Source organism: Scyliorhinus canicula, chromosome 6 (genome assembly GCF_902713615.1).
Source record: "Scyliorhinus canicula chromosome 6, sScyCan1.1, whole genome shotgun sequence".
Classification (NCBI taxonomy): domain Eukaryota; kingdom Metazoa; phylum Chordata; class Chondrichthyes; order Carcharhiniformes; family Scyliorhinidae; genus Scyliorhinus; species Scyliorhinus canicula.
Genome location: NC_052151.1, coordinates 223,913,338 through 223,940,743, shown reverse-complemented (window position 1 = coordinate 223,940,743; position 27,406 = coordinate 223,913,338). Strand labels below are relative to the sequence as shown.

At 52.1% G+C, this 27,406-nt stretch overlaps 1 protein-coding gene across 1 annotated transcript in view; it reads right to left on the bottom strand.

Annotated features, from left to right (window-relative positions):
• Positions 1 to 27,293, bottom strand: part of LOC119967893 (membrane-associated phosphatidylinositol transfer protein 1-like) — a 35,753-nt gene extending 8,460 nt beyond the window's left edge. The window contains exons 1-6 of the mRNA XM_038800989.1: positions 27,150 to 27,293; positions 25,112 to 25,225; positions 18,119 to 18,235; positions 15,331 to 15,479; positions 6,868 to 7,017; positions 1,078 to 1,261 (exon numbers count right to left, since the gene is read on the bottom strand). Coding sequence (XP_038656917.1) covers positions 1,078 to 1,261; positions 6,868 to 7,017; positions 15,331 to 15,479; positions 18,119 to 18,235; positions 25,112 to 25,222 — 711 coding nt within the window. The 5' untranslated portion in view covers positions 25,223 to 25,225; positions 27,150 to 27,293. The remainder of the gene's footprint in view (positions 1 to 1,077; positions 1,262 to 6,867; positions 7,018 to 15,330; positions 15,480 to 18,118; positions 18,236 to 25,111; positions 25,226 to 27,149) is intronic.
• Positions 27,294 to 27,406: the final 113 nt, after the last annotated feature.

Genomic DNA, 27,406 nt, shown 5'->3' with positions numbered 1-27,406 from the left:
TAATTGCCCCTTCAGAAGGTGGGGGGGGGAGCTGCCTTCTTGAACCGCTGCTGTCCCTGAGGGGTAGGTACACCCACTGTGCTGTTAGGGAGGGAGTTCCAGGATGTTGCCCCGGCGACAGTGAAGGAACGGCCGATATATTTCCCAGTCAGGGTGGGGAGTGACTTGGAGGGGAACCTCCAGGTGGTGGGGTTCCCAGGTATCTGCTGCTCTTGTCCTTCTAGATGGAGGTGGCCGTGGGTTTGGAAGGTGCTGCCTGAGGAGCCTTGGTGAGTTGCTGCAGTGCATCTTGTAGATGGGACACACGGCTGTCACTGTGTGTCGGTGGGGGAGGGAGTGAATGTTTGTGGAAGGAGGAACAATCAAGCGGGGCTGCTTTGTCCTGGATGGTGTGGAGCTTCTTGAGTGTTATTGGAGCTGCGCTCATCCAGGCAAGTGGAGAGTCTTCCATCTACACTCCTGACTTGTGCCTTGTAGATGGTGGACAGGCTTTGGGGGGGTTCAGGAGGTGAGTTACTCTCCTGCAGGATTCCCAGCCTCTGACCTGCCCTGGTAGCCACAGTATTAATGTGGCTGGGTCCAGTTCAGTTTCTGATCAATGGGGGGGGTCCCAGGATGCTGACAGTGGAGGATTCAGCCATTGAATGTCAAGGGGCGATGGTTTGATTTGCATTTGTCAGAGACGGCCATTGCCCGCCCCTTGGTCACTGAATCCCTGACAGATTGGACAGACAAGAGGTAGTTCAGAAAGCAATTGGAATGGGCTCCTTCACCCTTGGGCAGAGCGGTTGAAGGTGAGATTAACTGGAGTTAGCCACAGAAAGGGCGCGTGTTACATTCTGGACAACAATAGACGTCCTGACTGGGAAATATATCGGCCGTTTCTTCACTGTCGCCGGGGCAACATCCTGGAACTCCCTCCCTAACAGCACAGTGGGTAGACCTACACCTCAGGGGCTGCAGCGGTTCGAGAAGGCAGCTCACCCCCCACCTTCTCAAGGGGCAATTAGGGCTGGACTGACCGGCGACCCAATCCCACCATCCCGAGGAACGAAGGCTGGGAGTTTCCCCGCTTACCTCCTGCACCATACTCTGTAGGAAGGCTGCCTTCTGTCTGAGAGGGTCATGGACCAGTCCATCACAGAAGGAAACGACACCATGAGGGAAGTTGTGCTGTGACAGCCAAGCCACCACTTTCTGTTTCTGCATATCCGGCCGGCCAGTCACATAAACTATTAGGTAACCTCGGTCCTGCCAGTGTCTGTAACAGAGAGAGAGACATGCTGCAGTCAGACAGCCCAGACTGCAGGGAGCTTTCCTCACTATCTAACCCCGAGCTGTCCCTGTATCTAACCCCGTGCTGTATCTGTATCTAACCCCGTGCTGTATCTGTATCTAACCCCGTGCTGTCCCTGTATCTAACCCCGAGCTGTATCTGTATCTAACCCCGTGCTGTATCTGTATCTAACCCCGTGCTGTACCTGTATCTAACCCCGTGCTGTCCCTGTATCTAACCCCGTGCTGTATCTGTATCTAACCCCGTGCTGTCCCTGTATCTAACCCCGTGCTGTCCCTGTATCTAACCCCGAGCTGTCCCTGTATCTAACCCCGTGCTGTCCCTGTATCTAACCCCATGCTGTCCCTGTATCTAACTTGGTGCTGTCCCTGTATCTAACCCCGTTCTGTCCTGTATCGACCCCGATGCTGTACTGTATCTAACCCCGTGCTGTATCTGTATCTACCCCGTTCTGTACCTGTATCTAACCCCGAGCTGTCCGGTATCTAACCCCGTGCTGTCCCTGTATCTAACCCGTGCTGTCCCTGTATCTACCCCGTGCTGTCCCTGTATCTAACCCCGTGCTGTCCCTGTATCTAACCCCGTGCTGTCCCTGTATCTAACCCCGTGCTGTCCCTGTATCTAACCCCGTGCTGTCCCTGTATCTACCCCGTGCTGTCCCTGTATCTAACCCCGTGCTGTCCCTGTATCTAACCCCGTGCTGTCCCTGTATCTAACCCCGTGCTGTCCCTGTATCTAACCCCGTGCTGTCCCTGTATCTAACCCCGTGCTGTCCCTGTATCTAACCCCGTGCTGTACCCTGTATCTAACCCCGTGCTGTCCCTGTATCTAACCCCGTGCTGTACCTGTATCTAACCCCGTGCTCTATCTGTATCTAACCCCGAGCTGTACCTGTATCTAACCCCGAGCTGTCCCTGTATCTAACCCCGTGCTGTCCCTGTATCTAACCCCGTGCTGTCCCTGTATCTAACCCCGAGCTGTCCCTGTATCTAACCCCGTGCTGTCCCTGTATCTAACCCCGTGCTGTCCCTGTATCTAACCCCGTGCTGTACCTGTATCTAACCCCGTGCTGTCCCTGTATCTAACCCGTGCTGTCCCTGTATCTAACCCCGTGCTGTACCTGTATCTAACCCCGTGCTGTACCTGTATCTAACCCCGAGCTGTACCTGTATCTAACCCCAAGCTGTACCTGTATCTAACCCCGTGCTGTCCCTGTATCTAACCCCGTGCTGTCCCTGTATCTAACCCCGTGCTGTACCTGTATCTAACCCCGTGCTGTCCCTGTATCTAACCCCGAGCTGTCCCTGTATCTAACCCCGTGCTGTCCCTGTATCTAACCCCGTGCTGTACCTGTATCTAACCCCGTGCTGTACCTGTATCTAACCCCGTGCTGTCCCTGTATCTAACCCCGTGCTGTCCCTGTATCTAACCCCGTGCTGTCCCTGTATCTAACCCCGTGCTGTATCTGTATCTAACCCCGAGCTGTCCCTGTATCTAACCCCGTGCTGTCCCTGTATCTAACCCCGTGCTGTCCCTGTATCTAACCCCGTGCTCTATCTGTATCTAACCCCGTGCTGTCCCTGTATCTAACCCCGTGCTGTCCCTGTATCTAACCCCGTGCTGTCCCTGTATCTAACCCCGTGCTGTCCCTGTATCTAACCCCGTGCTGTCCCTGTATCTAACCCCGTGCTGTCCCTGTATCTAACCCCGTGCTGTACCTGTATCTAACCCCGTGCTGTCCCTGTATCTAACCCCGTGCTGTCCCTGTATCTAACCCCGTGCTGTACCTGTATCTAACCCCGTGCTGTCCCTGTATCTAACCCCGTGCTGTACCTGTATCTAACCCCGTGCTGTCCCTGTATCTAACCCCGTGCTGTCCCTGTATCTAACCCCGTGCTGTATCTGTATCTAACCCCGTGCTGTCCCTGTATCTAACCCCGTGCTGTCCCTGTATCTAACCCCGTGCTGTCCCTGTATCTAACCCCGAGCTGTCCCTGTATCTAACCCCGTGCTGTATCTGTATCTAACCCCGTGCTGTCCCTGTATCTAACCCCCGTGCTGTCCCTGTATCTAACCCCCGTGCTGTCCCTGTATCTAACCCCGTGCTGTACCTGTATCTAACCCCGTGCTGTACCTGTATCTAACCCCGTGCTGTACCTGTATCTAACCCCGTGCTGTACCTGTATCTAACCCCGTGCTGTACCTGTATCTAACCCCGTGCTGTACCTGTATCTAACCCCGTGCTGTACCTGTATCTAACCCCGTGCTGTACCTGTATCTAACCCCGTGCTGTACCTGTATCTAACCCCGTGCTGTCCCTGTATCTAACCCCGTGCTGTCCCTGTATCTAACCCCGTGCTGTACCTGTATCTAACCCCGTGCTGTATCTGTATCTAACCCCGAGCTGTACCTGTATCTAACCCCGAGCTGTACCTGTATCTAACCCCGTGCTGTACCTGTATCTAACCCCGTGCTGTCCCTGTATCTAACCCCGTGCTGTATCTGTATCTAACCCCGTGCTGTACCTGTATCTAACCCCGTGCTGTACCTGTATCTAACCCCGTGCTGTCCCTGTATCTAACCCCGAGCTGTATCTGTATCTAACCCCGTGCTGTATCTGTATCTAACCCCGTGCTGTCCCTGCATCTAACCCCGTGCTGTCCCTGTATCTAACCCCGAGCTGTATCTGTATCTAACCCCGAGCTGTACCTGTATCTAATCCCGTGCTGTCCCTGTATCTAACCCCGTGCTGTCCCTGTATCTAACCCCGTGCTGTACCTGTCCTGGGAGTGTTTGATGGGGACAGTGTAGAGGGAGCTTTACTCTGTATCTAACCCCGTGCTGTACCTGTCCTGGGAGTGTTTGATGGGGACAGTGTAGAGGGAACTTTACTCTGTATCTAACCCCGTGCTGTACCTGTCCTAGCAGTGGTTGATGGGGACAGTGTAGAGGGAACTTTACTCTGTATCTAACCCCGTGCTGTACCTGTCCTGGGAGTGTTTGATGGGGACAGTGTAAAGGGAACTTTACTCTGTATCTAACCCCGTGCTGTACCTGTCCTGTGAGTGTTTGATGGGGACAGTGTAGAGGGAGCTTTACTCTGTATCTAACCCCGTGCTCTACCTGTCCTGGGAGTGTTTGATGGGGGACAGTGTAGAGGGAGCTTTACTCTGTATCTAACCCCGTGCTGTACCTGTCCTGTGAGTGTTTGATGGGGACAGTGTAGAGGGAGCTTTACTCTGTATCTAACCCCGTGCTGTACCTGTCCTGGGAGTGTTTGATGGGGACAGTGTAGAGGGAGTTTACTCTGTATCTAACCCCGTGCTGTACCTGCCCTGGGAGTGTTTGATGGGGACAGTGCAGAGAGAGCTTTACTCTGTATCTAACCCCGTGCTGTACCTGCCCTGGGAGTGTTTGATGGGGACAGTGTAGAGGGAGCTTTACTCTGTATCTAACCCCGTGCTGTACCTGTCCGTGGAGTGTTTGATGGGGACAGTGTAAAGGGAACTTTACTCTGTATCTAACCCCGTGCTGTACCTGTCCTGGGAGTGTTTGATGGGGACAGTGTAGAGGGAGCTTTACTCTGTATCTAACCCCGTGCTGTACCTGTCCTGGGAGTGTTTGATGGGGACAGTGTAGAGGGAGCTTTACTCTGTATCTAACCCCGTGCTGTACCTGTCCTGGGTCTGTTTGATGGGGACAGTGTAGAGGGAGCTTTACTCTGTATCTAACCCCGTGCTGTACCTGTCCTGGGAGTGTTTGATGGGGACAGTGTAGAGGGAGCTTTACTCTGTATCTAACCCCGTGCTGTACCTGTCCTGGGAGTGTTTGATGGGTCAGTATAGAGGGAGCTTTACTCTGTATCTAACCCCGTGCTGTACCTGTCCTGGGAGTGTTTGATGGGGACAGAGTAGAGGGAGCTTTACTCTGTATCTAACCGTGTTGTACGTGTCACTGGATGCTGACACTGGGTTTGGAGTGGAGGTATATTCCAGAATTCCTTAGACAGTCTTGGGGCCAATATTTGCCTCTTGATGCCTATAAAAGGGACAATCTGGTTGCTGTGATTCAGTAAGGTACCTCATTGGCTACGAGACAGTCTGGGATTCTGACTTGGTATGAATCTATTCATTCTCCTCACAGAGATACCTGTGCTCTGTTCCGGTCTATCGACTATCTCCCCCGATTCCCATCGATGCACGTTTGGCTGCCGTGCTGCCTGGGGGTCCCCAAGCTCTGCAATTCCCTCCCTCAGCCCTCTCTGTTTGTCCCTCTCCGTTTCCAACACTCCTCGATCCCCACTCGGTGACTACACCTGGTGTCGCTCAGGGTTAGCCGTTGTTTTTAAAGTTTCTGTGGAGGGTCTGCGATCTCTCCTTACGGCAAACTGCTTTAGAAATGCAAGTGGTTCCCATTCCCCACTTGCTCTCGTTACTGATTCTATTTGAATCTATTTTTCCTGTTCTTGCATTTCATTTACCTCTGTGAACCTTTGTGCTGGTCATTCTCCGTCTCTGCCTCTCTGCCTCTCTCTAACTCTCTCTTTCTACCTTTCTTTCTCACTCCGCCACTCTCTATCTCTGTTTCTGACTCTCTAATCATTCCCTCATTCTTTTTCCTGTCTCGTTCTTCCTTTAATTCTCTCCCTCTCGTTCTCGCCCTCTTGTTCTTTCCCTCATTCTCTCCCTCTCATTCTCTCCCTCTCATTCTCTCTCTCTTACTCTCTCATTCTCTCTCTCACTCTCATTCTCTCTCTCTCTCTTCCTTCTCTCTCTCTCATTCTCTCTCATTCTCTCTCTCATTCTCACTCTGATTCGCTCTCTCATTCTCTCTTTCTCATTTTCTTCCTCTCATTCTCTCCATCTCATTCTCTCTCTCATTCTCTCTCTCGATCACTCTCATTCCAACTCTCTCATTCTCTCTCTCATTCTCTATCTCCCTCTCTCATTCTCTCTCTCATCTCTCTTTCTCGTTCTCTCTCATTCTCTCCCTCTCATTCTCTCCCTCTCATTCTCTCTCTCTCGATCACTTTCTCTCATTCTAACTCTCTAATTCCAACTCTCTCATTCCCTTTCTCATTCTCTATCTCATTCTCTCTCCCATTCTCGCTCATTCTCCCTCTCTCATTCTCTCTCTCTCATTCTCTATCCCTTTCCCACTCTTTCCATTGTGCTCTCTATCTCTCTCTGTTCCTTTATTTCTCTGTCCATCTCTGTTATCACTCTGTCTCCCTCTCACTTGTTCACTGTGCCTCTCTCTATCTGCACACCTCTCTCACTCGCTATCTCTCGCTGTCACTCTATCTTTCCCTCTCTGCCTCCCTCTCTTTCTCATTATCTCTGTCTCCCGCTACCTGTCTTGCTCTTTATCTCTCCGTCTCTCTCTTCTCTCTCTCAGTCAGTCTCTCTCGCCATCTCCCTCTCTGCCAATCTGTCGCACCCTCATTCTCTCTCGCTGTCACTCTCTGTGTCGCTCCCTCCCGCTCTCTCCCTCCCTTTCTCCTGACTGTCCTGTCTCTGGGAATGCAGTGATTACTGACGGAGGTACGATAAGGGTGAAGGCTTGCCTACCTTACCACATCGACAGCTCCAGCCCGCACCTTGGGATCACTGCCCATGATTGATACGCTAGCAGCGAAAGAACCATCGATACTGAAGACCACACACTCTGTTCCCTTCGGCAGTACAGACAGGTAACTCTCTGCAAACGTGTGGTCACCCCTGTGAGGTTAGAGGTCAAGAACAACCATCAACAGGACAACAAGTGACCTCAGCCTAAATAAACAGTGACTCTGTACAGTTACACAGTGAGTGATCCTCACCCTGAATAAACAGTGACTCTGTACAGTTACACAGTGAGTGACCCTCACCCTGCTAAATAAACAGTGACTGTACAGTTACACAGTGAGTGATCCACACCCTGAATAAACAGTGACTCTGTACAGTTACACAGTGAGTGATCCTCACCCTGCTGAATAAACAGTGACTCTGTACAGTTACACAGTGAGTGATCCTCACCCTGCTGAATAAACAGTGACTCTGTACAGTTACACAGTGAGTGATCCTCACCCTGAATAAACAGTGACTCTGTACAGTTAGGTAAGAAGTCTTACAACACCAGGTTAAAGTCCAACAGGTTTGTTTCAAACACGAGCTTTCGGAGCACGGCTCCTTCTTCAGGTGAATAATCCTCAGATACACAGTGAGTGATCCTCACCCTGAATAAACAGTGACTCTGTGCAGTTACAGTGAGTGATCCTCACCCTGCTGAATAAACAGTGACTGTACAGTTACACAGTGAGTGACCCTCACCCTGCTGAATAAACAGTGACTGTACAGTTACACAGTGAGTGATCCACACCCTGAATAAACAGTGACTCTGTACAGTTACACAGTGAGTGATCCTCACCCTGCTGAATAAACAGTGACTCTGTACAGTTACACAGTGAGTGATCCTCACCCTGCTGAATAAACAGTGACTCTGTACAGTTACACAGTGAGTGATCCTCACCCTGCTGAATAAACAGTGACTCTGTACAGTTACACAGTGAGTGATCCTCACCCTGCTGAATAAACAGTGACTCTGTACAGTTACACAGTGAGTGATCCTCACCCTGCTGAATAAACAGTGACTCTGTACAGTTACACAGTGAGTGATCCTCACCCTGCTGAATAAACAGTGACTCTGTACAGTTACACAGTGAGTGATCCTCACCCTGAATAAACAGTGACTCTGTACAGTTACACAGTGAGTGACCCTCACCCTGCTGAATAAACAGTGACTCTGTACAGTTACACAGTGAGTGATCCTCACCCTGCTGAATAAACAGTGACTCTGTACAGTTCCACAGTGAGTGATCCTCACCCTGCTGAATAAACAGTGACTCTGTACAGTTACACAGTGAGTGATCCTCACCCTGAATAAACAATGACTCTGTACAGTTACACAGTGAGTGATCCTCACCCTGCTGAATAAACAGTGACTCTGTACAGTTACACAGTGAGTGATCCTCACCCTGCTGAATAAACAGTGACTCCTTACAGTTACACAGTGAGTGATCCACACCCTGAATAAACAGTGACTCTGTACAGTTACACAGTGAGTGATCCTCACCCTGCTGAATAAACAGTGACTCTGTACAGTTACACAGTGAGTGATCCTCACCCTGCTGAATAAACAGTGACTCTGTACAGTTACACAGTGAGTGATCCTCACCCTGTTGAATAAACAGTGACTCTGTACAGTTACACAGTGAGTGATCCTCACCCTGCTGAATAAACAGTGACTCTGTACAGTTACACAGTGAGTGATCCTCACCCTGCTGAATAAGCAGTGACTCTGTACAGTTACACAGTGAGTGATCCTCACCCTGCTGAATAAACAGTGACTCTGTACAGTTACACAGTGAGTGATCCTCACCCTGCTGAATAAACAGTGACTCTGTACAGTTACACAGTGAGTGATCCTCACCCTGCTGAATAAACAGTGACTCTGTACAGTTACACAGTGAGTGATCCTCACCCTGCTGAATAAACAGTGACATCTGTACAGTTACACAGTGAGTGATCCTCACCCTGCTGAATAAACAGTGACTCTGTACAGTTACACAGTGAGTGATCCTCACCCTGCTGAATAAACAGTGACTCTGTACAGTTACACAGTGAGTGACCCTCACCCTGAATAAACAGTGACTCTGTACAGTTACACAGTGAGTGATCCTCACCCTGAATAAACAGTGACTCTGTACAGTTACACAGTGAGTGACCCTCACCCTGCTGAATAAACAGTGACTCTGTACAGTTACACAGTGAGTGATCCTCACCCTGAATAAACAGTGACTCTGTACAGTTACACAGTGAGTGACCCTCACCCTGCTGAATAAACAGTGACTCTGTACAGTTACACAGTGAGTGATCCTCACCCTGCTGAATAAACAGTGACTCTGTACAGTTACACAGTGAGTGATCCTCACCCTGCTGAATAAACAGTGACTCTGTACAGTTACACAGTGAGTGATCCTCACCCTGAATAAACAGTGACTCTGTACAGTTACACAGTGAGTGATCCTCACCCTGCTGAATAAACAGTGACTCTGTACAGTTACACAGTGAGTGACCCTCACCCTGCTGAATAAACAGTGACTCTGTACAGTTACACAGTGAGTGACCCTCACCCTGCTGAATAAACAGTGACTCTGTACAGTTACACAGTGAGTGATCCTCACCCTGCTGAATAAACAGTGACTCTGTACAGTTACACAGTGAGTGATCCTCACCCTGCTGAATAAACAGTGACTCTGTACAGTTACACAGTGAGTGATCCTCACCCTGCTGTATAAACAGTGACTCTGTACAGTTACACAGTGAGTGATCCTCACCCTGAATAAACAGTGACTCTGTACAGTTACACAGTGAGTGACCCTCACCCTGCTGTATAAACAGTGACTCTGTACAGTTACACAGTGAGTGATCCTCACCCTGAATAAACAGTGACTCTGTACAGTTACACAGTGAGTGACCCTCACCCTGCTGAATAAACACTGACTCTGTACAGTTACACAGTGAGTGACCCTCACCCTGCTAAATAAACAGTGACTCTGTACAGTTACACAGTGAGTGATCCTCACCCTGCTGAATAAACAGTGCCTCTGTACAGTTACACAGTGAGTGACCCTCACCCTGCTGAATAAACAGTGACTCTGTACAGTTACACAGTGAGTGATCCTCACCCTGCTGAATAAACAGTGACTCTGTACAGTTACACAGTGAGTGATCCTCACCCTGAATAAACAGTGACTCTGTACAGTTACACAGTGAGTGATCCTCACCCTGCTGAATAAACAGTGACTCTGTACAGTTACACAATGAGTGATCCTCACCCTGCTGAATAAACAGTGACTCTGTACAGTTACACAGTGAGTGATCCTCACCCTGCTGAATAAACAGTGTCTCTGTACAGTTACACAGTGAGTGATCCTCACCCTGCTGAATAAACAGTGACTCTGTACAGTTACACAGTGAGTGATCCTCACCCTGAATAAACAGTGACTCTGTACAGTTACACAGTGAGTGATCCTCATCCTGCTGCATAAACAGTGACTCTGTACAGTTACACAGTGAGTGATCCTCACCCTGCTGAATAAACAGTGACTGTACAGTTACACAGTGAGTGATCCTCACCCTGCTGAATAAACAGTGACTCTGTACAGTTACACAGAGCGATCCTCACCCTGCTGAATAAACAGTGACTCTGTACAGTTACACAGTGAGTGATCCTCACCCTGCTGAATAAACAGTGACTCTGTACAGTTACACAGTGAGTGATCCTCACCCTGCTGAATAAACAGTGACTCTGTACAGTTACACAGTGAGTGACCCTCACCCTGAATAAACAGTGACTCTGTACAGTTACACAGTGAGTGATCCTCATCCTGCTGAATAAACAGTGACTCTGTACAGTTACACAGTGAGTGATCCTCACCCTGCTGAATAAACAGTGACTCTGTACAGTTACACAGTGAGTGATCCTCACCCTGCTGAATAAACAGTGACTCTGTACAGTTACACAGTGAGTGATCCTCACCCTGAATAAACAGTGACTCTGTACAGTTACACAGTGAGTGATCCTCACCCTGCTGAATAAACAGTGACTCTGTACAGTTACACAGTGAGTGATCCTCACCCTGAATAAACAGTGGCTCTGTACAGTTACACAGTGAGTGATCCTCACCCTGAATAAACAGTGCCTCTGTACAGTTACACAGTGAGTGACCCTCACCCTGCTGAATAAACAGTGACTCTGTACAGTTACACAGTGAGTGATCCTCATCCTGCTGAATAAACAGTGACTCTGTACAGTTACACAGTGTGTGACCCTCACCCTGCTGAATAAACAGTGACTCTGTACAGTTACACAGTGAGTGATCCTCACCCTGCTGAATAAACAGTGACTCTGTACAGTTACACAATGAGTGATCCTCACCCTGAATAAACAGTGACTCTGTACAGTTACACAGTGAGTGACCCTCACCCTGCTGAATAAACAGTGACTCTGTACAGTTACACAGAGAGTGATCCTGACCCTGAATAAATAGTGACTCTGTACAGTTACACAGTGAGTGATCCTCACCCTGAATAAACAGTGACTCTGTACAGTTACACAGTGAGTGATCCTCACCCTGAATAAACAGTGACTCTGTACAGTTACACAGTGAGTGATCCTCACCCTGAATAAACAGTGACTCTGTACAGTTACACAGTGAGTGATCCTCACCCTGAATAAACAGTGACTCTGTACAGTTATACAGTGAGTGATCCTCACCCTGAATAAACAGTGACTCTGTACAGTTACACAGTGAGTGATCCTCACCCTGCTGAATAAACAGTGACTCTGTACAGTTACACAGTGAGTGATCCTCACCCTGCTGAATAAACAGGGACTCTGTACACACAGAGTGGGTGACCCTCACACTGCTGAATAAACAGGGACTCTGTACACACAGAGTGGGTGACCCTTACCCTATGAACCCCTGCACCTTCCCCGCCCCCATCCCTTACCATAGAAAATACTTTATTTCTATCTATCCTGTTTACTGCTTTAATCAGCTTTCACTGTAATAAATTAACATCGAACGGGAGGTGGTATTAATGGTTTAGTGGGTTTAAATGTGCATAATCCTCTCGGCCCAAATCAGATGGATCCCAGGCTGATTTGGGCACGAGGGGAGATCGCAGGGCCTCTGACAATAATTTCCGAATCCTCAGTTGGCACAGGAACGGTGGCAGACGACTGAAGGACAGCGGATCTGATGCCATTATTCTCGATCGGATGTTGGGGACAAAGGCAGCGAGTCTAACGTCAGTGGTGGGGAAAGTATTGGGATAGATTCCAAGCAACAGGATGATTCTGCACTTGGAGAAGCAAGGGTTGATCAAGGATAGTCAACATGGCATTTTTATGAGGAGATCATTGTTGGCGGAAAGACTTTTTGGCAAATCTGCATGTCGGAGCGAGACAACCCTGGGCTGGATTCTCCGATCCGCCGCCACGCTCGCGCTGGGCGAGGGGGCGGAGACTCCGCGATGATGCCAAAATCGGGGGAGGGGCCGGTTTCACAATGCTCCGCCCCCTGAAATGCGGCATACCCCTACCCACATATCCACGGCCTCCGTACGTTGCGTGAGGTGCGGGGGGGGGGTGTTATTCGGGGCTGGACGCACTGTGGGCGGGCAGTCCGGGAGGCGCGAGCGGCCGAAGGAGGGCACTATTTTTTCGCACCAGATCCACGGGCTGAGTTCGGCATGGGGCACATGCGGCAAAGCACACTCGCTAGGGGGACTTTTTTCCCCCCAGTTAGTTGAACCGCGTCCCCATGTCTTAAACAATTGATTGAGCGCTTTGAGGAGGTGACTGGGAGTGTAGACGAGGGAAGTGTAGTTGATGTGGTCTACAAGGATTTCAGTAAGGCTTTTGACAAGGACCCCGCATGCGATCTTGGGCAATTCGGCAAACTGGATGTAAAAGTGATTGAAGGGCAGCGCGGTGGCCTAGTGGTTAGCACAACCGCCTCACGGCGCTGAGGTCCCAGGTTCGATCCCGGCTCTGGGTCACTGTCCGTGGGGAGTTTGCACATTCTCCCCGTGTCTGTGTGGGTTTCGCCCCCACAACCCAAAAACGTGCAGAGTAGGTGTATTGGCCACGCTAAATTGCCCCTTAATTGGAAAAAAAATTTAAAAAAATAAATAAATAAAATTATAAAAAAAAAGTAAAAGTGATTGAATGGTAGGAGGCAGAGGGGATGGTGGGAGGTTTAGTAACTGAAAGCCAGGGATCGTTGCTGGGTCCATTGCTGTTTGTGGTGCATGGTCATGATATCGACGGGATTGTCGGAGTTATGATCAGTGAATTTGCAAATGACACACAAATTGGCGATGTGGTAAATTGCGAAGATGAAAGCTTCGGATGACAGGCCTGTGTAGAGGGTCAGATGGGACTGTGTTCTCGTCGCCACATTATAGGAAGGATGTGATTGCACTGGAGGGGAGTGCAGAGGAGATTCACGAGGATGTTGCCTGGAGTGGAGCGATTCAGCTATGAAGAGAGGTTGGATAGGCTGGGGATGTTTTCCTGGAGCAGGGAGGGCCGAGAGGGGAATCTGATAGACGTGGACACCATTATGATGTGGAGATGCCGGCGTTGGACTGGGGTGAGCACAGTAAGAAGTCTTACAACACCAGGTTAAAGTCCAACAGGTTTGTTTCAAACACGAGCTTTCGGAGCACTGCTCCTTCCTCAGGTGAATGGAGAGGTATGTTCCAGAAACATTTATATAGACAAAAGTCAAAGATGGCGGACATTGCTTGGAATGCGAGCATTTGCAGGTAATTAAATCTGAACATATCCAGAGAGAGGGATAACCCCAGTTGTAGGGACACCACTGACAGAGTACCCTTCCCGTCCAGTACCTTCCTGGGGCGGAGAAACTACGACATCTTCTTCGCAGTCTTCAACACATCATCGATGAAGATGAACATCTTGCCAAAGTCATCCCCACACCCCCACTACTGGCCTTCAAACAACCGCGCAACCTCAAACAAACCATTGTTTGCAGCAAACTACCCAGCCTTCAGAACAGCGACCACGACACCACACAACCCTGCCAGGGTAATCTCTGCAAGACGTGCCAGATCATCGACTCGGATACCACCATTACACGTGGTAACACCACCCACCAGGTACGTGGCACATACTCGTGCGACTCGGCCAGCGTTGTCTACCTCATACGCTGCAGGAAAGGATGTCCCGAAGCGTGGTACATTGGCGAGACCATGCGGACACTGCAACAACGAATGAACGGGCATCGTGAGACAATCACCAGGCAGGAATGTTCCCTTCCAGTCGGGGAACACTTCAGCAGTCAAGGGCATTCAGCCTCTGATCTCCGGGTGAGCGTTCTCCAAGGCGGCCTTCAGGACACGCGACAACGCAGAATCGCCGAGCAGAAACTTATAGCCAAGTTCCGCACACCTGAATGTGGCCTCAACCGGGACCTGGGATTCATGTCGCATTACATTCACCCCCCCCCCACCATCTGGCCTGGGCTTGTGAAATCCTACCAACTGTCCAGGCTAGAGACAATTCACACCTCTTTAACCTGGGGTTACCCCTCTCTCTGGATCTGTAATGATTTGATTACCTGCTAATGTGTGCATTCCAAGCATTGTCCAGCATCTCTGACTTTGTCTATATAAATGTTTCTGGAACATACCGCCCCATTCACCTGAGGAAGGAGCCGTGCTCCGAAAGCTCGTGTTTGAAACAAACCTGTTGGACTTTAACCTGGTGTTGTCAGACTTCTTGCCCATTCTGAGGGACATCGATGGGGGTGGGATGGGAAGAAATTTCCCCCTTCGTAGCGGGGTCAATAAGCAAGTGCCCAGATCAGAGGCAGGAGGTTTAGCAGGGGTTTTTGAGGAAAACTCTCTCAGCCAGAGGATGATGGGAATCTGGAACTCGCTGCCTGAGAGGCGGGAACCCAAACAACAATGAAGAAGTCTATCGACGAGCACGTGGAACGCCACAGCGTACACGACTGGAAAATAGGGGTTAGAATAGATCAGCGCTCGATGGGCCGGCACAGGCATGGACGGGTCGAATGGCCGCTTTCTGCGCTGCAAAATCTCGGGGGCAGCACGGCGGCGCAGTTTATTAGCACTGCTGCCTCACGGCGGCCGAGGTCCCAGGTTCGATCCCGGCCACTGTCCCGTGTGGAGTTTGCACATTCTCCCCGTGGGATTCGCCCCCCCCCCACTCCCCGCCAAAACCCAAAAGATGTGCAGGGTGGGCGGATTGGCCACGCTGAATTGCCCCTTCGCTGAAATTCTCTATGTAAAAACTCTCCGACGGTCGATGGGGTCCAACCCGTTAATCTTTGCCAATCGGGTCTGTGGAATCCATGCTGAGAATTGAACCCCTTTTAGCCCCGGGGGTTAAACAGCCCGCTTTCTCCTACCCAGCATCCCGCCTGGGCTTACCTGACAAACATCCGTACGGGGTAGAGGCCGAGGGGAAGCCTCTTGTCCGCCGGGAGGCTGCACGAGACCCTCCCACTGCTGCTCGTGCTTTCAGAGGCGCATTGAATCCATTTTCCCGAAGGAGGCTGGGTCATTATGTAGATGTCAACCTGTCAGAGTGAGGGACAGAGAACAGTTTCAGAGAGAGAGAGAGAGGGAGGGGGGGGGGGGTGCAGGGAGAGGGGCAAGAGGCAGGGGGACACGGGGGGAGGAGGAGGAGGCAGAGGGAGGGTGTGGGGTAGCGAGCACGGGGAGAGGGCAGGGAGAGACGAAGAGAGAGTGTGGAGAGAGGGAGAGAGAGCACAGATAGATGGAGGGATAGAGAGAGCAGGAAGCGATGAAGAGAGAGCACAAAGAGATGGAGAGAGAGAGAGCAGGGAGAGATGGAGAGAGAGAGCAGGGAGAGAGTGAGAGAGGGAGAGATGGAGAGAGAGCAGGGAGAGAGGGAGAGAGAGCAGGGAGAGAGATAGAGAGAGCAGGGAGAGGGAGAGAGAGGAGGGAGAGAGGGAGGGAGAGCAGGGAGAGATGGAGAGAGAGAGAGAGAGAGAGAGAGAGCAGGGAGATGGAGAGAGAGAGAGAGCAGGGAGAGATGGAGAGAGCAGGGAGAGATGGAGACAGAGAGAGAGCAGGGAGAGATGGAGAGAGAGAGAGAGCAGGGAGATATGGAGAGAGAGAGCAGGGAGAGAGGGAGAGAGAGCAGGGAGAGACATAGAGAGAGCAGGGAGAGGGAGAGAGAGGAGGGAGAGAGGGAGGGAGAGCAGGGAGAGACGTAGAGAGAGAGAGAGAGAGAGCAGGGAGATGGAGAGAGAGAGAGAGAGCAGGGAGAGATGGAGAGAGCAGGGAGAGATGGAGATAGAGAGAGAGCAGGGAGAGATGGAGAGAGAGAGAGAGGAGCAGGGAGAGATGGAGAGAGAGAGCAGGGAGATGGAGAGAGAGAGAGCAGGGAGAGATGGAGAGAGGGAGAGAGCAGGGAGAGATGGAGAGAGAGCAGGGAGAGATGGAGAGAGAGAGAGAGCAGGGAGAAATTGAGAGATGGAGAGAGCAGGGAGAGATGGAGAGAGAGCAGGAGAGATGGAGAGAGAGAGAGCAGGGAGAGATGGAGAGAGAGCAGGGAGTGATGGAGAGAGAGAGCAGGGAGAGAAGGAGAGAGAGAGAGAGAGCAGGGAGATATGGAGAGAGAGCAGGTAGAGATGGAGAGAGAGCAGGGAGAGATGGAGAGAGAGAGAGAGCAGGGAGAGAGGGAGAGAAAGCAGGGAGAGATGGAGAGAGAGAGAGCAGGGAGAGAGGGAGAGAGAGCAGGGAGAGAGAAGGGAGAGATGGAGAGAGAGAGAGAGAGCAGGGAGAGATGGAGCACAAAGAGATGGAGAGAGAGCAGGGAGAGATGGAGATAGAGAGAGCAGGGAGAGATGGAGAGAGAGAGCAGGGAGGTGGAGATAGAGAGAGCAGGGAGAGACGGAGAGAGAGCAGGGAGGGATGGAGAGGGAGAGAGCAGGGAGAGATGGAGAGAGAGAGAGCTGGGAGAGATGGAGAGAGAGAGCCGGGAGAGATGGAGAGAGAGAGCAGGGAGAGATGGAGAGAGAGAGAGCAGGGAGAGATGGAGAGAGAGAGCAGAGAGAGATGGAGAGAGAGCAGGGAGAGATGGAGAGAGAGAGAGCAGGGAGAGATGGAGAGAGAGAGAGAGCATGGAGAGAGACAGAGAGAGCAGGGAGAGAGAGGAGAGATAGAGAGCAGGGAGAGATGGAGAGAGAGAGAGAGAGCAGGGAGAGATGGAGAGAGAGAGAGAGCAGGGATAGAGAGAGAGCAGGGAGAGATGGAGAGAGAGAGAGAGCAGGGGAGAGATGGAGAGAGAGAGAGAGCAGGGAGAGATGGAGAGAGAGAGAGCAGGGAGAGATGGAGAGAGAGCAGGGATGATGGAGAGAGAGCAAGGTGAGATGGAGAGAGAGAAGCAGGGAGAGATGGAGAGAGAGAGAGCAGGGAGAGATGGAGAGAGAAGCAGGGAGAGATGGAGAGAGAGAGAGAGCAGGGATAGATGGACAGAGAGAGAGCAGGGAGAGATGGAGAGAGAGAGTGAGCAAGGTGAGATGGAGAGAGAGAAGCAGGGAGGATGGGAGAGAGAGAGAGAGCAGGGAGGGATGGAGAGAGAGAGAGAGAGCAGGGAGAGATGGAGAGAGAGCAGGGATGATGGAGAGAGAGCAAGGTGAGACGGAGAGAGAGAAGCAGGGAGAGATGGGGAGAGAGAGAGAGCAGGGAGAGATGGAGAGAGAGAAGCAGGGAGAGATGGAGAGAGAGAGAGAGCAGGGAGAGATGGACAGAGAGAGAGCAGGGAGAGATGGAGAGAGAGAGAGAGCAAGGTGAGATGGAGAGAGAGAAGCAGGGAGAGATGGAGAGAGAGAGAGCAGGGAGGGACGGAGAGAGAGAGAGAGAGAGAGCAGGGAGAGATGGAGAGAGCGAGCAGGGAGGGATGGAGAGAGAGAGAGAGCAAGGTGAGATGGAGAGAGAGAAGCAGGGAGAGATGGAGAGAGAGAAGCAGGGATGGATGGAGAGAGAGAGAGAGCAGGGAGGGACGGAGAGAGAGAGAGAGAGAGAGAGCAGGGAGAGATGGAGAGAGCGAGCAGGGAGGGATGGAGAGAGAGAGAGAGCAAGGTGAGATGGAGAGAGAGAAGCAGGGAGAGAGGACTGGGTGAGGATGGGGGACTCTGAAACCTGGCGATCCAGTGCGCAGGGTACTAAGGGGGCGAGCGATACCTACCTTCTCCCCAGTCAGAGTAACAACATCTAAGGGGCCATAGGCAAATCTCCCAGTCAGAACCTGCGGAGCTCCAACACACACAACCACATCGCAGGCTCGGTGATTGGCAGCAACGTTCTGTAGAGGGGGAAAATGTTAATGTAGCAACGGACAATCACAACGGATCAAAGCACTTCCTATTCACAAACCGTAACTGAGATAGGGAGGGGGGTAGGGGCTGGAGGTTACAGAGATAGGGAGGGATGTAGGGGCTGGAGGAGGTTACAGAGATAGGGAGGGGTGTAGGGGCTGGAGGAGGTTACAGAGATAGGGAGGGGTGTAGGGGCTGGAGGAGGTTACAGAGATAGGGAGGGATGTAGGGGCTGGAGGAGGTTACAGAGATAGGGAGGGGGGTAGGGGCTGGAGGTTAGAGATAGGGAGGGATGTAGGTTACAGAGATAGGGAGGGTTGTAGGGCTGGAGGTGGTTACAGAGAGGGGGAGGGTTGTAGGGGCTGGAGGAAGTTACAGAGATAGGGAGGGTTATAGGGGCTGGAGGAGGTTACAGAGATAGGGAGGGTTGTAGGGGCTGGAGGAGGTTACAGAGATAGGGAGGGTTATAGGGGCTGGAGGAAGTTACAGAGATAGGGAGGGTTGTTGGGACTGGAGGTTACAGAGATAGGGAGGGCTGTAGGGTCTGGAGGAAGTTACAGAGATAGGGAGGGCTGTAGGGGCTGGAGGAGGTTACAGAGATAGGGATGGTTGTCGGGGCTGGAGGAAGTTACAGATAGGGAGGGTTGTAGGGGCTGGAGGAGGTTACAGAGATAGGGAGGGGGTGTAGGGGCTGGAGGAGGTTACAGAGATAGGGAGGATTGTAGGGGCTGGAGGAGGTTACAGAGATAGGGAGGGGGTGTAGGGGCTGGAGGAGGTTACAGAGATAGGGAGGGGGGTGTGGGGGCTGGAGGAGGTTACAGAGATAGGGAGGGGGTGTGGGGGCTGGAGGAGGTTACAGAGATAGGGAGGAGGTGTGGGGGCTGGAGGAGGTTACAGAGATAGGGAGGGGCTGTGGGGGCTAAAGGAGGTTACAGAGATAGGGAGGATTGTAGGGGCTGGAGGAGGTTACAGATAGGGAGGGGGTGTGGGGCCTGGAGGAGGTTATAGAGATAGGGAGGGGGTGTGGGGGCTGGAGGAGGTTACAGAGATGGGGAGGGGGTGTCGGGGCTGGAGGGGGTTACAGAGATAGGGAGGGTTGTAGGGGCTGGAGGAGGTTACAGAGATAGGGAGGGGTGTAGAGGCTGGAGGAGGTTACATAGGGAGGATTGTAGGGGCTGGAGGAGGTTACAGAGATAGAGAGGGGGTGTGGGGCCTGGAGGAGGTTATAGAGATAGGGAGGGGGTGTGGGGACTGGAGGAGGTTACAGAGATAGGGAGGGGGTGTGGGGGCTGGAGGGGGTTACAGAGATAGGGAGGGTTGTAGGGGCTGGAGGAGGTTACAGAGATAGGGAGGGTTGTAGGGTCTGGAGGAGGTTACAGAGATAGGGAGGGTTGTAGGGACTGGAGGAGGTTACAGAGATAGGGAGGGGGTGTAGGAGTTGGAGGAGGTTACAGAGATGGGGAGGGTTGTTGGGGCTGGAGGACGTTACAGATATAGGGAGGGTTGTAGGGACTGGAGGAGGTTTCAGAAATAGGGAGGATTGGAGGCGCTGGAGGAGGTTACATATAGGGAGGGTTGTAGGGGTTGGAGGAGGTTACAGAGATAGGGAGGGTTGTTGGGGCTGGAGTAGGTTACGGAGATAGGGAGGATGGTAGGGGCTGGAGAAGGGTACAGAGATAGGGAGGGGTGTAGGGGCTGGAGGAGGGTACAGAGATAGGGAGGGGTGTAGGGGCTGGAGGAGGTTTCAGAGATAGGGAGCGTTGTAGGGGCTGGAGGAGGTTACAGAGATAGGGTTGTAGGGGCTGGAGGAGATTACAGATAGGGAGAGTTGTAGGGCTTGGAGTATAGGGAGGGTTGTAGGGACTGGAGTAGGTTACATAGATAGGGAGGGTTGTCGGGGCTGGAGGAGGTTACAGAGATAGGGAGGGTTGTAGGGGCTGGAGGAGGTTACAGAGATAGGGAGAGTTGTAGGGGCTGGAGGAGGTGAGAGAGATAGGGAGGGTTGTAGGGACTGGAGGAGGTTACAGAGATAGGGAGGGTTGTAGGAGCTGGAGGAGGTTACAGAGATAGGGAGGGTTGTAGGGGCTGGAGGAGGTTACAGAGATAGGGAGAGTTGTAGGGACTGGAGAAGGTTTCAGAAATAGGGAGGGTTGTAGGGGTTGGAGGAGGTTACAGAGATAGGGAGGGTTGTAGGGGCTGGAGTAGGTTACAGAGATAGGGAGGGTGATAGGGGCTAGAGGAGGTTACAGAGATAGGGTTGTAGGGGCTGGAGGAGGTTACAGATAGGGAGAGTTGTAGGGCTTGGAGTATAGGGAGGGTTGTAGGGACTGGAGGAGGTTACAGAGATAGGGAGGGTTGTAGGGGCTGGAGGAGGTTACAGAGATAGGGAGGGGGTGTAGGGGCTGGAGGAGGTTACAGAGATAGGGAGGGGTGTAGAGGCTGGAGGAGGTTACATAGGGAGGATTGTAGGGCTGGAGGAGGTTACAGAGATAGAGAGGGTTGATGGGGCTGGAGGAGGTTACAGAGATAGGGAGGGGGTGTGGGGCCTGGAGGAGGTTATAGAGATAGGGAGGGGGTGTGGGGGCTGGAGGAGGTTACAGAGATAGGGAGGGGGTGTGGGGGCTGGAGGGGGTTACAGAGATAGGGAGGGTTGTAGGGGCTGGAGGAGGTTACAGAGATAGAGAGGGTTGATGGGGCTGGAGGAGGTTACAGAGATAGGGAGGGGGTGTGGGGCTGGAGGAAGTTACAGAGATAGGGAGGGCTGTAGGGGCTGGAGGAGGTTACAGAGATAGGGATGGCTGTAGGGGCTGGAGGAGGTTACAGATAGGGAGGGTTGTAGGGGCTGGAGGAGGTTACAGAGATAGGGAGGGGGTGTAGGGGCTGGAGGAGGTTACAGAGATAGGGAGGGTTGTAGGGGCTGGAGGAGGTTACAGAGATAGGGAGGGTTGTAGGGGCTGGAGGAGGTTACAGAGATAGGGAGGGTTGTAGGGGCTGGAGGAGGTTACAGAGATAGGGAGGGTTGTAGGGCTGGAGGAGGTTACAGAGATAGGGAGGGTTGTAGGGGCTGGAGGAGGTTACAGAGATAGGGAGGGGTGTAGGGACTGGAGGAGGTTACAGAGATAGGGAGGGTTGTAGGGGCTGGAGGAGGTTACAGAGATAGGGAGGGGTGTAGGGGCTGGAGGAGGTTACAGAGATAGGGAGGGTTGTAGGGCTGGAGGAGGTTACAGAGATAGGGAGGGTTGTAGGGGCCTGGAGGAGGTTACAGAGATAGGGAGGGTTGTAGGGGCTGGAGGAGGTTACAGAGATAGGGAGGGTGTAGGGGCTGGAGGGGTTACAGAGATAGGGAGGGTTGTAGGGGCTGGAGGAGGTTACAGAGATAGGGAGGGTTGTAGGGGCTGGAGGAGGTTACAGAGATAGGGAGGGGTGTAGGGACTGGAGATGGTTACAGACATAGGGAGGGTTGTAGGGGCTGGAGGAGGTTACAGAGATAGGGAGGATTGTAGGGACTGGAGGAGGTTACAGAGATAGGGAGGGGGTGTAGGAGTTGGAGGAGGTTACAGAGATGGGGAGGGTTGTTGGGGCTGGAGGACGTTACAGAGATAGGGAGGGTTGTAGGGACTGGAGGAGGTTTCAGAAATAGGGAGGATTGGAGGGGCTGGAGGAGGTTACATATAGGGAGGGTTGTAGGGGTTGGAGGAGGTTACAGAGATAGGGAGGGTTGTTGGGGCTGAAGTAGGTTACGGAGATAGGGAGGATGGTAGGGGCTGGAGGAGGGTACAGAGATAGGGAGGGGTGTAGGGGCTGGAGGAGGTTACAGAGATAGGGAGGGTTGTAGGGGCTGGAGGAGGTTACAGAGATAGGGAGGGGTTGTAGGGGCTGGAGGAGGTTTCAGAGATAGGGAGCGTTGTAGGGGCTGGAGGAGGTTACAGAGATAGGGTTGTAGGGGCTGGAGGAGGTTACTGATAGGGAGAGTTGTAGGGCTTGGAGTATAGGGAGGGTTGTAGGGACTGGAGTAGGTTACATAGATAGGGAGGGTTGTCGGGGCTGGAGGAGGTTACAGAGATAGGGAGGGTGGTAGGGGCTGGAGGAGGTTACAGAGATAGGGTTGTAGGGGCTGGAGGAGGTTACAGAGATAGGGAGGGTTGTAGAGGCTGGAGGAGGTGAGAGAGATAGGGAGGGTTGTAGGGAGTGGAGGAGGTTTCAGAAATAGGGAGGGTTGTTGGGGTTGGAGGAGGTTACAGAGATAGGGAGGGTTGTTGGGGCTGGAGTAGGTTACGGAGATAGGGAGGATGGTAGGGGCTAGAGGAGGTTACAGAGATAGGGTTGTAGGGACTGGAGGAGGTTACAGAGGTAGGGACGGTTGTAGGGAATGGAGGAGGTTACAGAGATAGGGAGGGTTGTAGGGAGTGGAGGAGGTTACAGAGATAGGGAGGGTTGTTAGGGCTGGAGGAGGTTACAGATATAGGGAGGATTGTAGGGGCTGGAGGAGGTTACAGAGATAGGGAGGGTTGGAGGGCTGGAGGAGGTTACAGAGATAGGGAGGGTTGTAGGGTCTGGAGGAGGTTACAGAGATAGGAAGGGTTGTAGGGACTAGAGGTTACAGAGATAGGGAGGGGGTGTAGGAGCTGAAGGAGGTTACAGAGATAGGGAGGGTTGTAGGGGCTGGAGGTTACAGAGATAGGGAGGGTTGTAGGGGCTGGAGGTTACAGAGATAGGGAGGGGTGTAGGAGCTGGAGGAGGTTACAGAGATAGGGAGGGTTGTAGGAGCTGGAGGAGGTTACAGAGATAGGGAGGGGTGTAGCGACTGGAGGAGGTTACAGAGATAGGGAGGGCTGTAGGGGCTGGAGGAGGTTACAGAGATAGGGAGGGCTCTAGGGGCTGGAGGAGGTTACAGAGATAGGGAGGGGTGTAGGAGCTGGAGGAGGTTACAGAGATAGGGAGGGGTGTAGGAGCTGGAGGAGGTTACAGAGATAGGGAGGGTTGTAGGGGCTAGAGGAGGTTACAGAGATAGGGAGGGGTGTAGGAGCTGGAGGAGGTTACAGAGATCGGTAGGGTGTAGGGGCTGGAGGAGGTTACAGAGATAGGGAGGGGTGTAGGGGCTGGAGGAGGTTACAGAGATAGGGAGTGATGTCGGGGCTGGAGGAGGTTACAGAGATAGGGAGGGTTGTAGGGGCTGGAGGAGGTTACAGAGATAGGGAGGGTTGTAGGGGCTGGAGGAGGTTACAGAGATAGGGAGGGGTGTAGGGGCTGGAGGAGGTTACAGAGATAGGGAGGGTTGTAGGAGCTGGAGGAGGTTACAGAGATAGGGAGGGTTGTAGGAGCTGGAGGAGGTTACAGAGATAGGGAGGGTTGTAGGGACTGGAGGAGGTTACAGAGATAGGGAGGGGTGTTGGAGCTGGAGGATGTTACAGAGATAGGGAGGGGTGTTAGGGGCTGGAGGAGGTTACAGAGATAGGGAGGGGGTGTAGGAGCTGGATGATGTACTGTCCAGCAGCTGATGGTGTATATTTGAGTGTGTAAGTATCGTGACGATTTGGAATGATGTCAAATTCGATGTCCTGCTCAGATTCACTAATTCCACGAGCAGCACATTTTATCCCAACACTGAGATCACCTTCAGCAGCTTCTGTGAAATCCTCAGTATAACGAGTTGGTCCATTAGCTTTCAAACCAATTCTTTCAATGCCAGGACCAAAATCCTTCACCCTTTGTGGATGACTCCCATGACCGATATAGACACTGACAGGAACGCCCTCTGAATCCTGCGCACAAAGTTTCAGTGGCGCCTTCTCAGCCATCTTTAGCATCCACTGGGAATTCAGCTGGTTTGTGAACAACGCAGACAGTTGCCTCCAAGCCTCGACCATACGTTTTGACTTTTTCCCGAGTGGCAAGCCCTTGATTCAGGCCATAAAACGGACAAGGTCCCTCATGGCAGACTGGTACAAAAGGTGAAGTCACACGGGATCAGGGGTGAGCTGGCAAGATGGATACAGAACTGGCTGGGTCACAGAAGGCAGAGAGTAACAATGGAAGGGGGCTTTTCTGATTGGAGGGCTGTGACTAGTGGTGTTCTGCAGGGATCAGTGCTGGGACCTTTGCTGTTCGTAGAATATATAAATGATTTGGAGGAAAATGTAACTGGTCTGATTAGTAAGTTTACAAATGACACAAAGGTTGCTGGAATTGCGGATGAGCGATGAGGACTGTCAGAGGATACAGCAGGATTTAGATCGTTTGGAGACTTGGGCGGAGAGATGGCAGATGGAGTTTAATCCGGACACATGTGAGGTAATGCATTTTGGAAGGTCTAATGCAGGTAGGGAATATACAGTGAATGGCAGAACCCTCAAGAGTATTGACAGTCAGAGAGATCTAGGTGTACAGGTCCACAGGTCACTGAAAGGGGCAACACAGGTGGAGAAGGTAGTCAAGAAGGCATACGGCATGCTTGCCTTCATTGGCCGGGGCATTGAGTATAAGGATTGGCAAGTCATGTTGCAGCTGTATAGAACCTTAGTTAGGCCACACTGGGAGTATAGTGTTCACATCTGGTCGCCACACTACCAGAAGGATGTGGAGGCTTTAGAGAGGGTGCAGAAGAGATTTACCAGGATATTGCCTGGTATGGAGGGCATTAGCTATGAGGAGGTTGAATAAACTCGGTTTGTTCTCACTGGAACGACGGAGGTTGAGGGGCGACCTGATAGAGGTCTACAAAATTATGAGGGGCATAGACAGAGTGGATAGTCAGAGGCTTTTCCCCAGGGTAGAGGGGTAAATTACTAGGGGGCATAGGTTTAAGGTGCGAGGGGGCAAGGTTTAGAGGAGATGCCACACAGAACGTGCCCCCCGTCACATACCCGTATCTTGACGTGGGTCCGTCGGCGCAGCCACTTCTCGCGAGTCAGCGGAGGGCAGTAGTCGGAGATCTCCAATCCCGTCGGTTCAGGCTCCGTGCTGTGCTGCTTCATCACCTGCTGAGCGATGGAACGAGATGGTCAAGTGGGCGCACAATGGCGGGAGACAGGGGGCATGAGAAATAACTGCCCGTTTCACCCGGAGATGAGGAGGAATCTCTCCTCTCAGAGGGGAGTGGGTGTGGAATTCTTCACCGCAGAGAGCTGCTGAGGCCGGGCCGTTCAGTATGATCCAGGCCGAGATGGACATGTTTAATATAAATTAACCCAATTATATTTTTCCAATTAAGGGACAATTTAGCGTGGCCAATCTACCTAGCCGGCACATCTTTGGATTGTGGGGGTGAGACCCACGCACACACGGGGGAGAATGTGCAAACTCCACACGGACAGTGACGCGGGGCCGGGATCGAACCCAGGTCCTCAGCGCCGCAGGCAGCAGTGCTAACCACTGCGCCACCGTGCCGCCCACCGAGATGGACATTGTTAATCAGATAATCGAGAGTGATGGGGACACCAACGTTCTTTATATTACTCAGTGCAAACTCCCCGTGTCCTTATTAATGGCGGAGCCGAATCGATGGGCCGCACGGCTTCCGCCTGCTCCTACGTCTTATGGCCTTGTTGGGGGGGGGGGGGTCTCGGCGAACACCCTCTGAGCCACGAACCTCTCAAACCCGCCCCCCCCCCTCGAGAATCTGAAATGCTTCGGGTGACGGGCAGAGTTTGAACAGACGGACGGTTTGCGCTCCCCGGGGTCTCGTTGCTCCCGAAAGCTGGTGTCGGGGGAGGGGGGGGGGGGGGGGGGGGGGGGGAGGGGGGGGGGGGGGGTTGGTCAGGGGGTCAGGAAAGGGCGACAGTTTCCGACGGTTGGCGGGGTCAAGGACAGGGTCTGAACCCTCGAGCCCGCAGCTTTAAGCAGTCAGATTAAGGTTTGGGCTTCTTTCTCTTTCGCAAACTACAATCGACGCTGACTTAAGGAGTCTGCAATCGGAGATGGAGAGCTTTATTATTCGCTGACGCCAGGAAGGACGTAGGGAAAAGAACAACATTCATATTCAGTGATAAAACCTATCACCAACGTCCCGGAACTCGGGTGTTCTTCGTGTTACTTATTTCCAAATGGTTGGCGTAGACTTCATAAAGACCACAAATAGCTTCAATTTAAACAAAGCGACAAATTTATTAACACTGCGAACGTGGATTCGACACGTACTCCTAAGGAATTCACAGTTGATTAATAATATTTAAACTACACTCGCCTACAGTTAATATCACTCCTGGTATAAACTATGATCTGCTCTCACTTACACTATCTGTACTCCTGACTCTCACGAGCTAACTCCTGCACACATTCTCCCACAAGGCTTAACATCACTGCCTTATATAGTTGTAACTGTAGCTCCCTCTGGTGGCTGCTCTCAATACTTCATTAACCCTTCCAATTCTGATATGATAACACCACAGGAAAGGACAAGGTTCAGCGGTCAAATAACTTCCCTTCTCTTACTAAGTTCCTTGGGCAAGAAACAGTCAGGAAAGGGTCATCAGAGTTTTACTCTGTATCTAACCCCAGGCTGTACCTGTCCTGGGAGTGTTTGATGGGGACAGTGTAGAGGGAGCTTTACTCTGTATCTAACCCCGTGCTGTACCTGTCCTGGGAATGTTGGATGGGGACAGTGTAGAGGGAGCTTTACTCTGTATCTAACCCCGTGCTGTACCTGTCCTGGGAGTGTTTGATGGGACAGTGTAGAGGGAGCTTTACTCTGTATCTAACCCCGTGCTGTACCTGTCCTGGGAGTGTTTGATGGGGACAGTGTAGAGGGAGCTTTACTCTGTATCTAACCCCGTGCTGTACCTGTCCTGGGAGTGTTTGATGGGGACAGTGTAGAGGGAGCTTACTCTGTATCTAACCCCGTGCTGTACCTGTCCTGGCAGAACTTGATGCTGACACCGGTGTGGATTTTGAGGTGGACATTACCTGTCGCAGAATAAAAGCCACGACATCGGTTGACTCCCAGTAGCTGGCGTGGAAGAGGTGAGGAAGAGTTAGAGTGGGGAAGGCAGTGAGGGCATCCGGACAGTAGAGGGCGTAATCGAGCCGCTTACACCCCCACCATTTCTCAATCACTGCAGAAAACAAGGAACAAAGACAAACATCAACCAGCGTCAATCACTCCCTCCCCCACCGACGCACAGTGGCAGCCGTGTGTCCCATCTACAAGATGCACTGCAGCA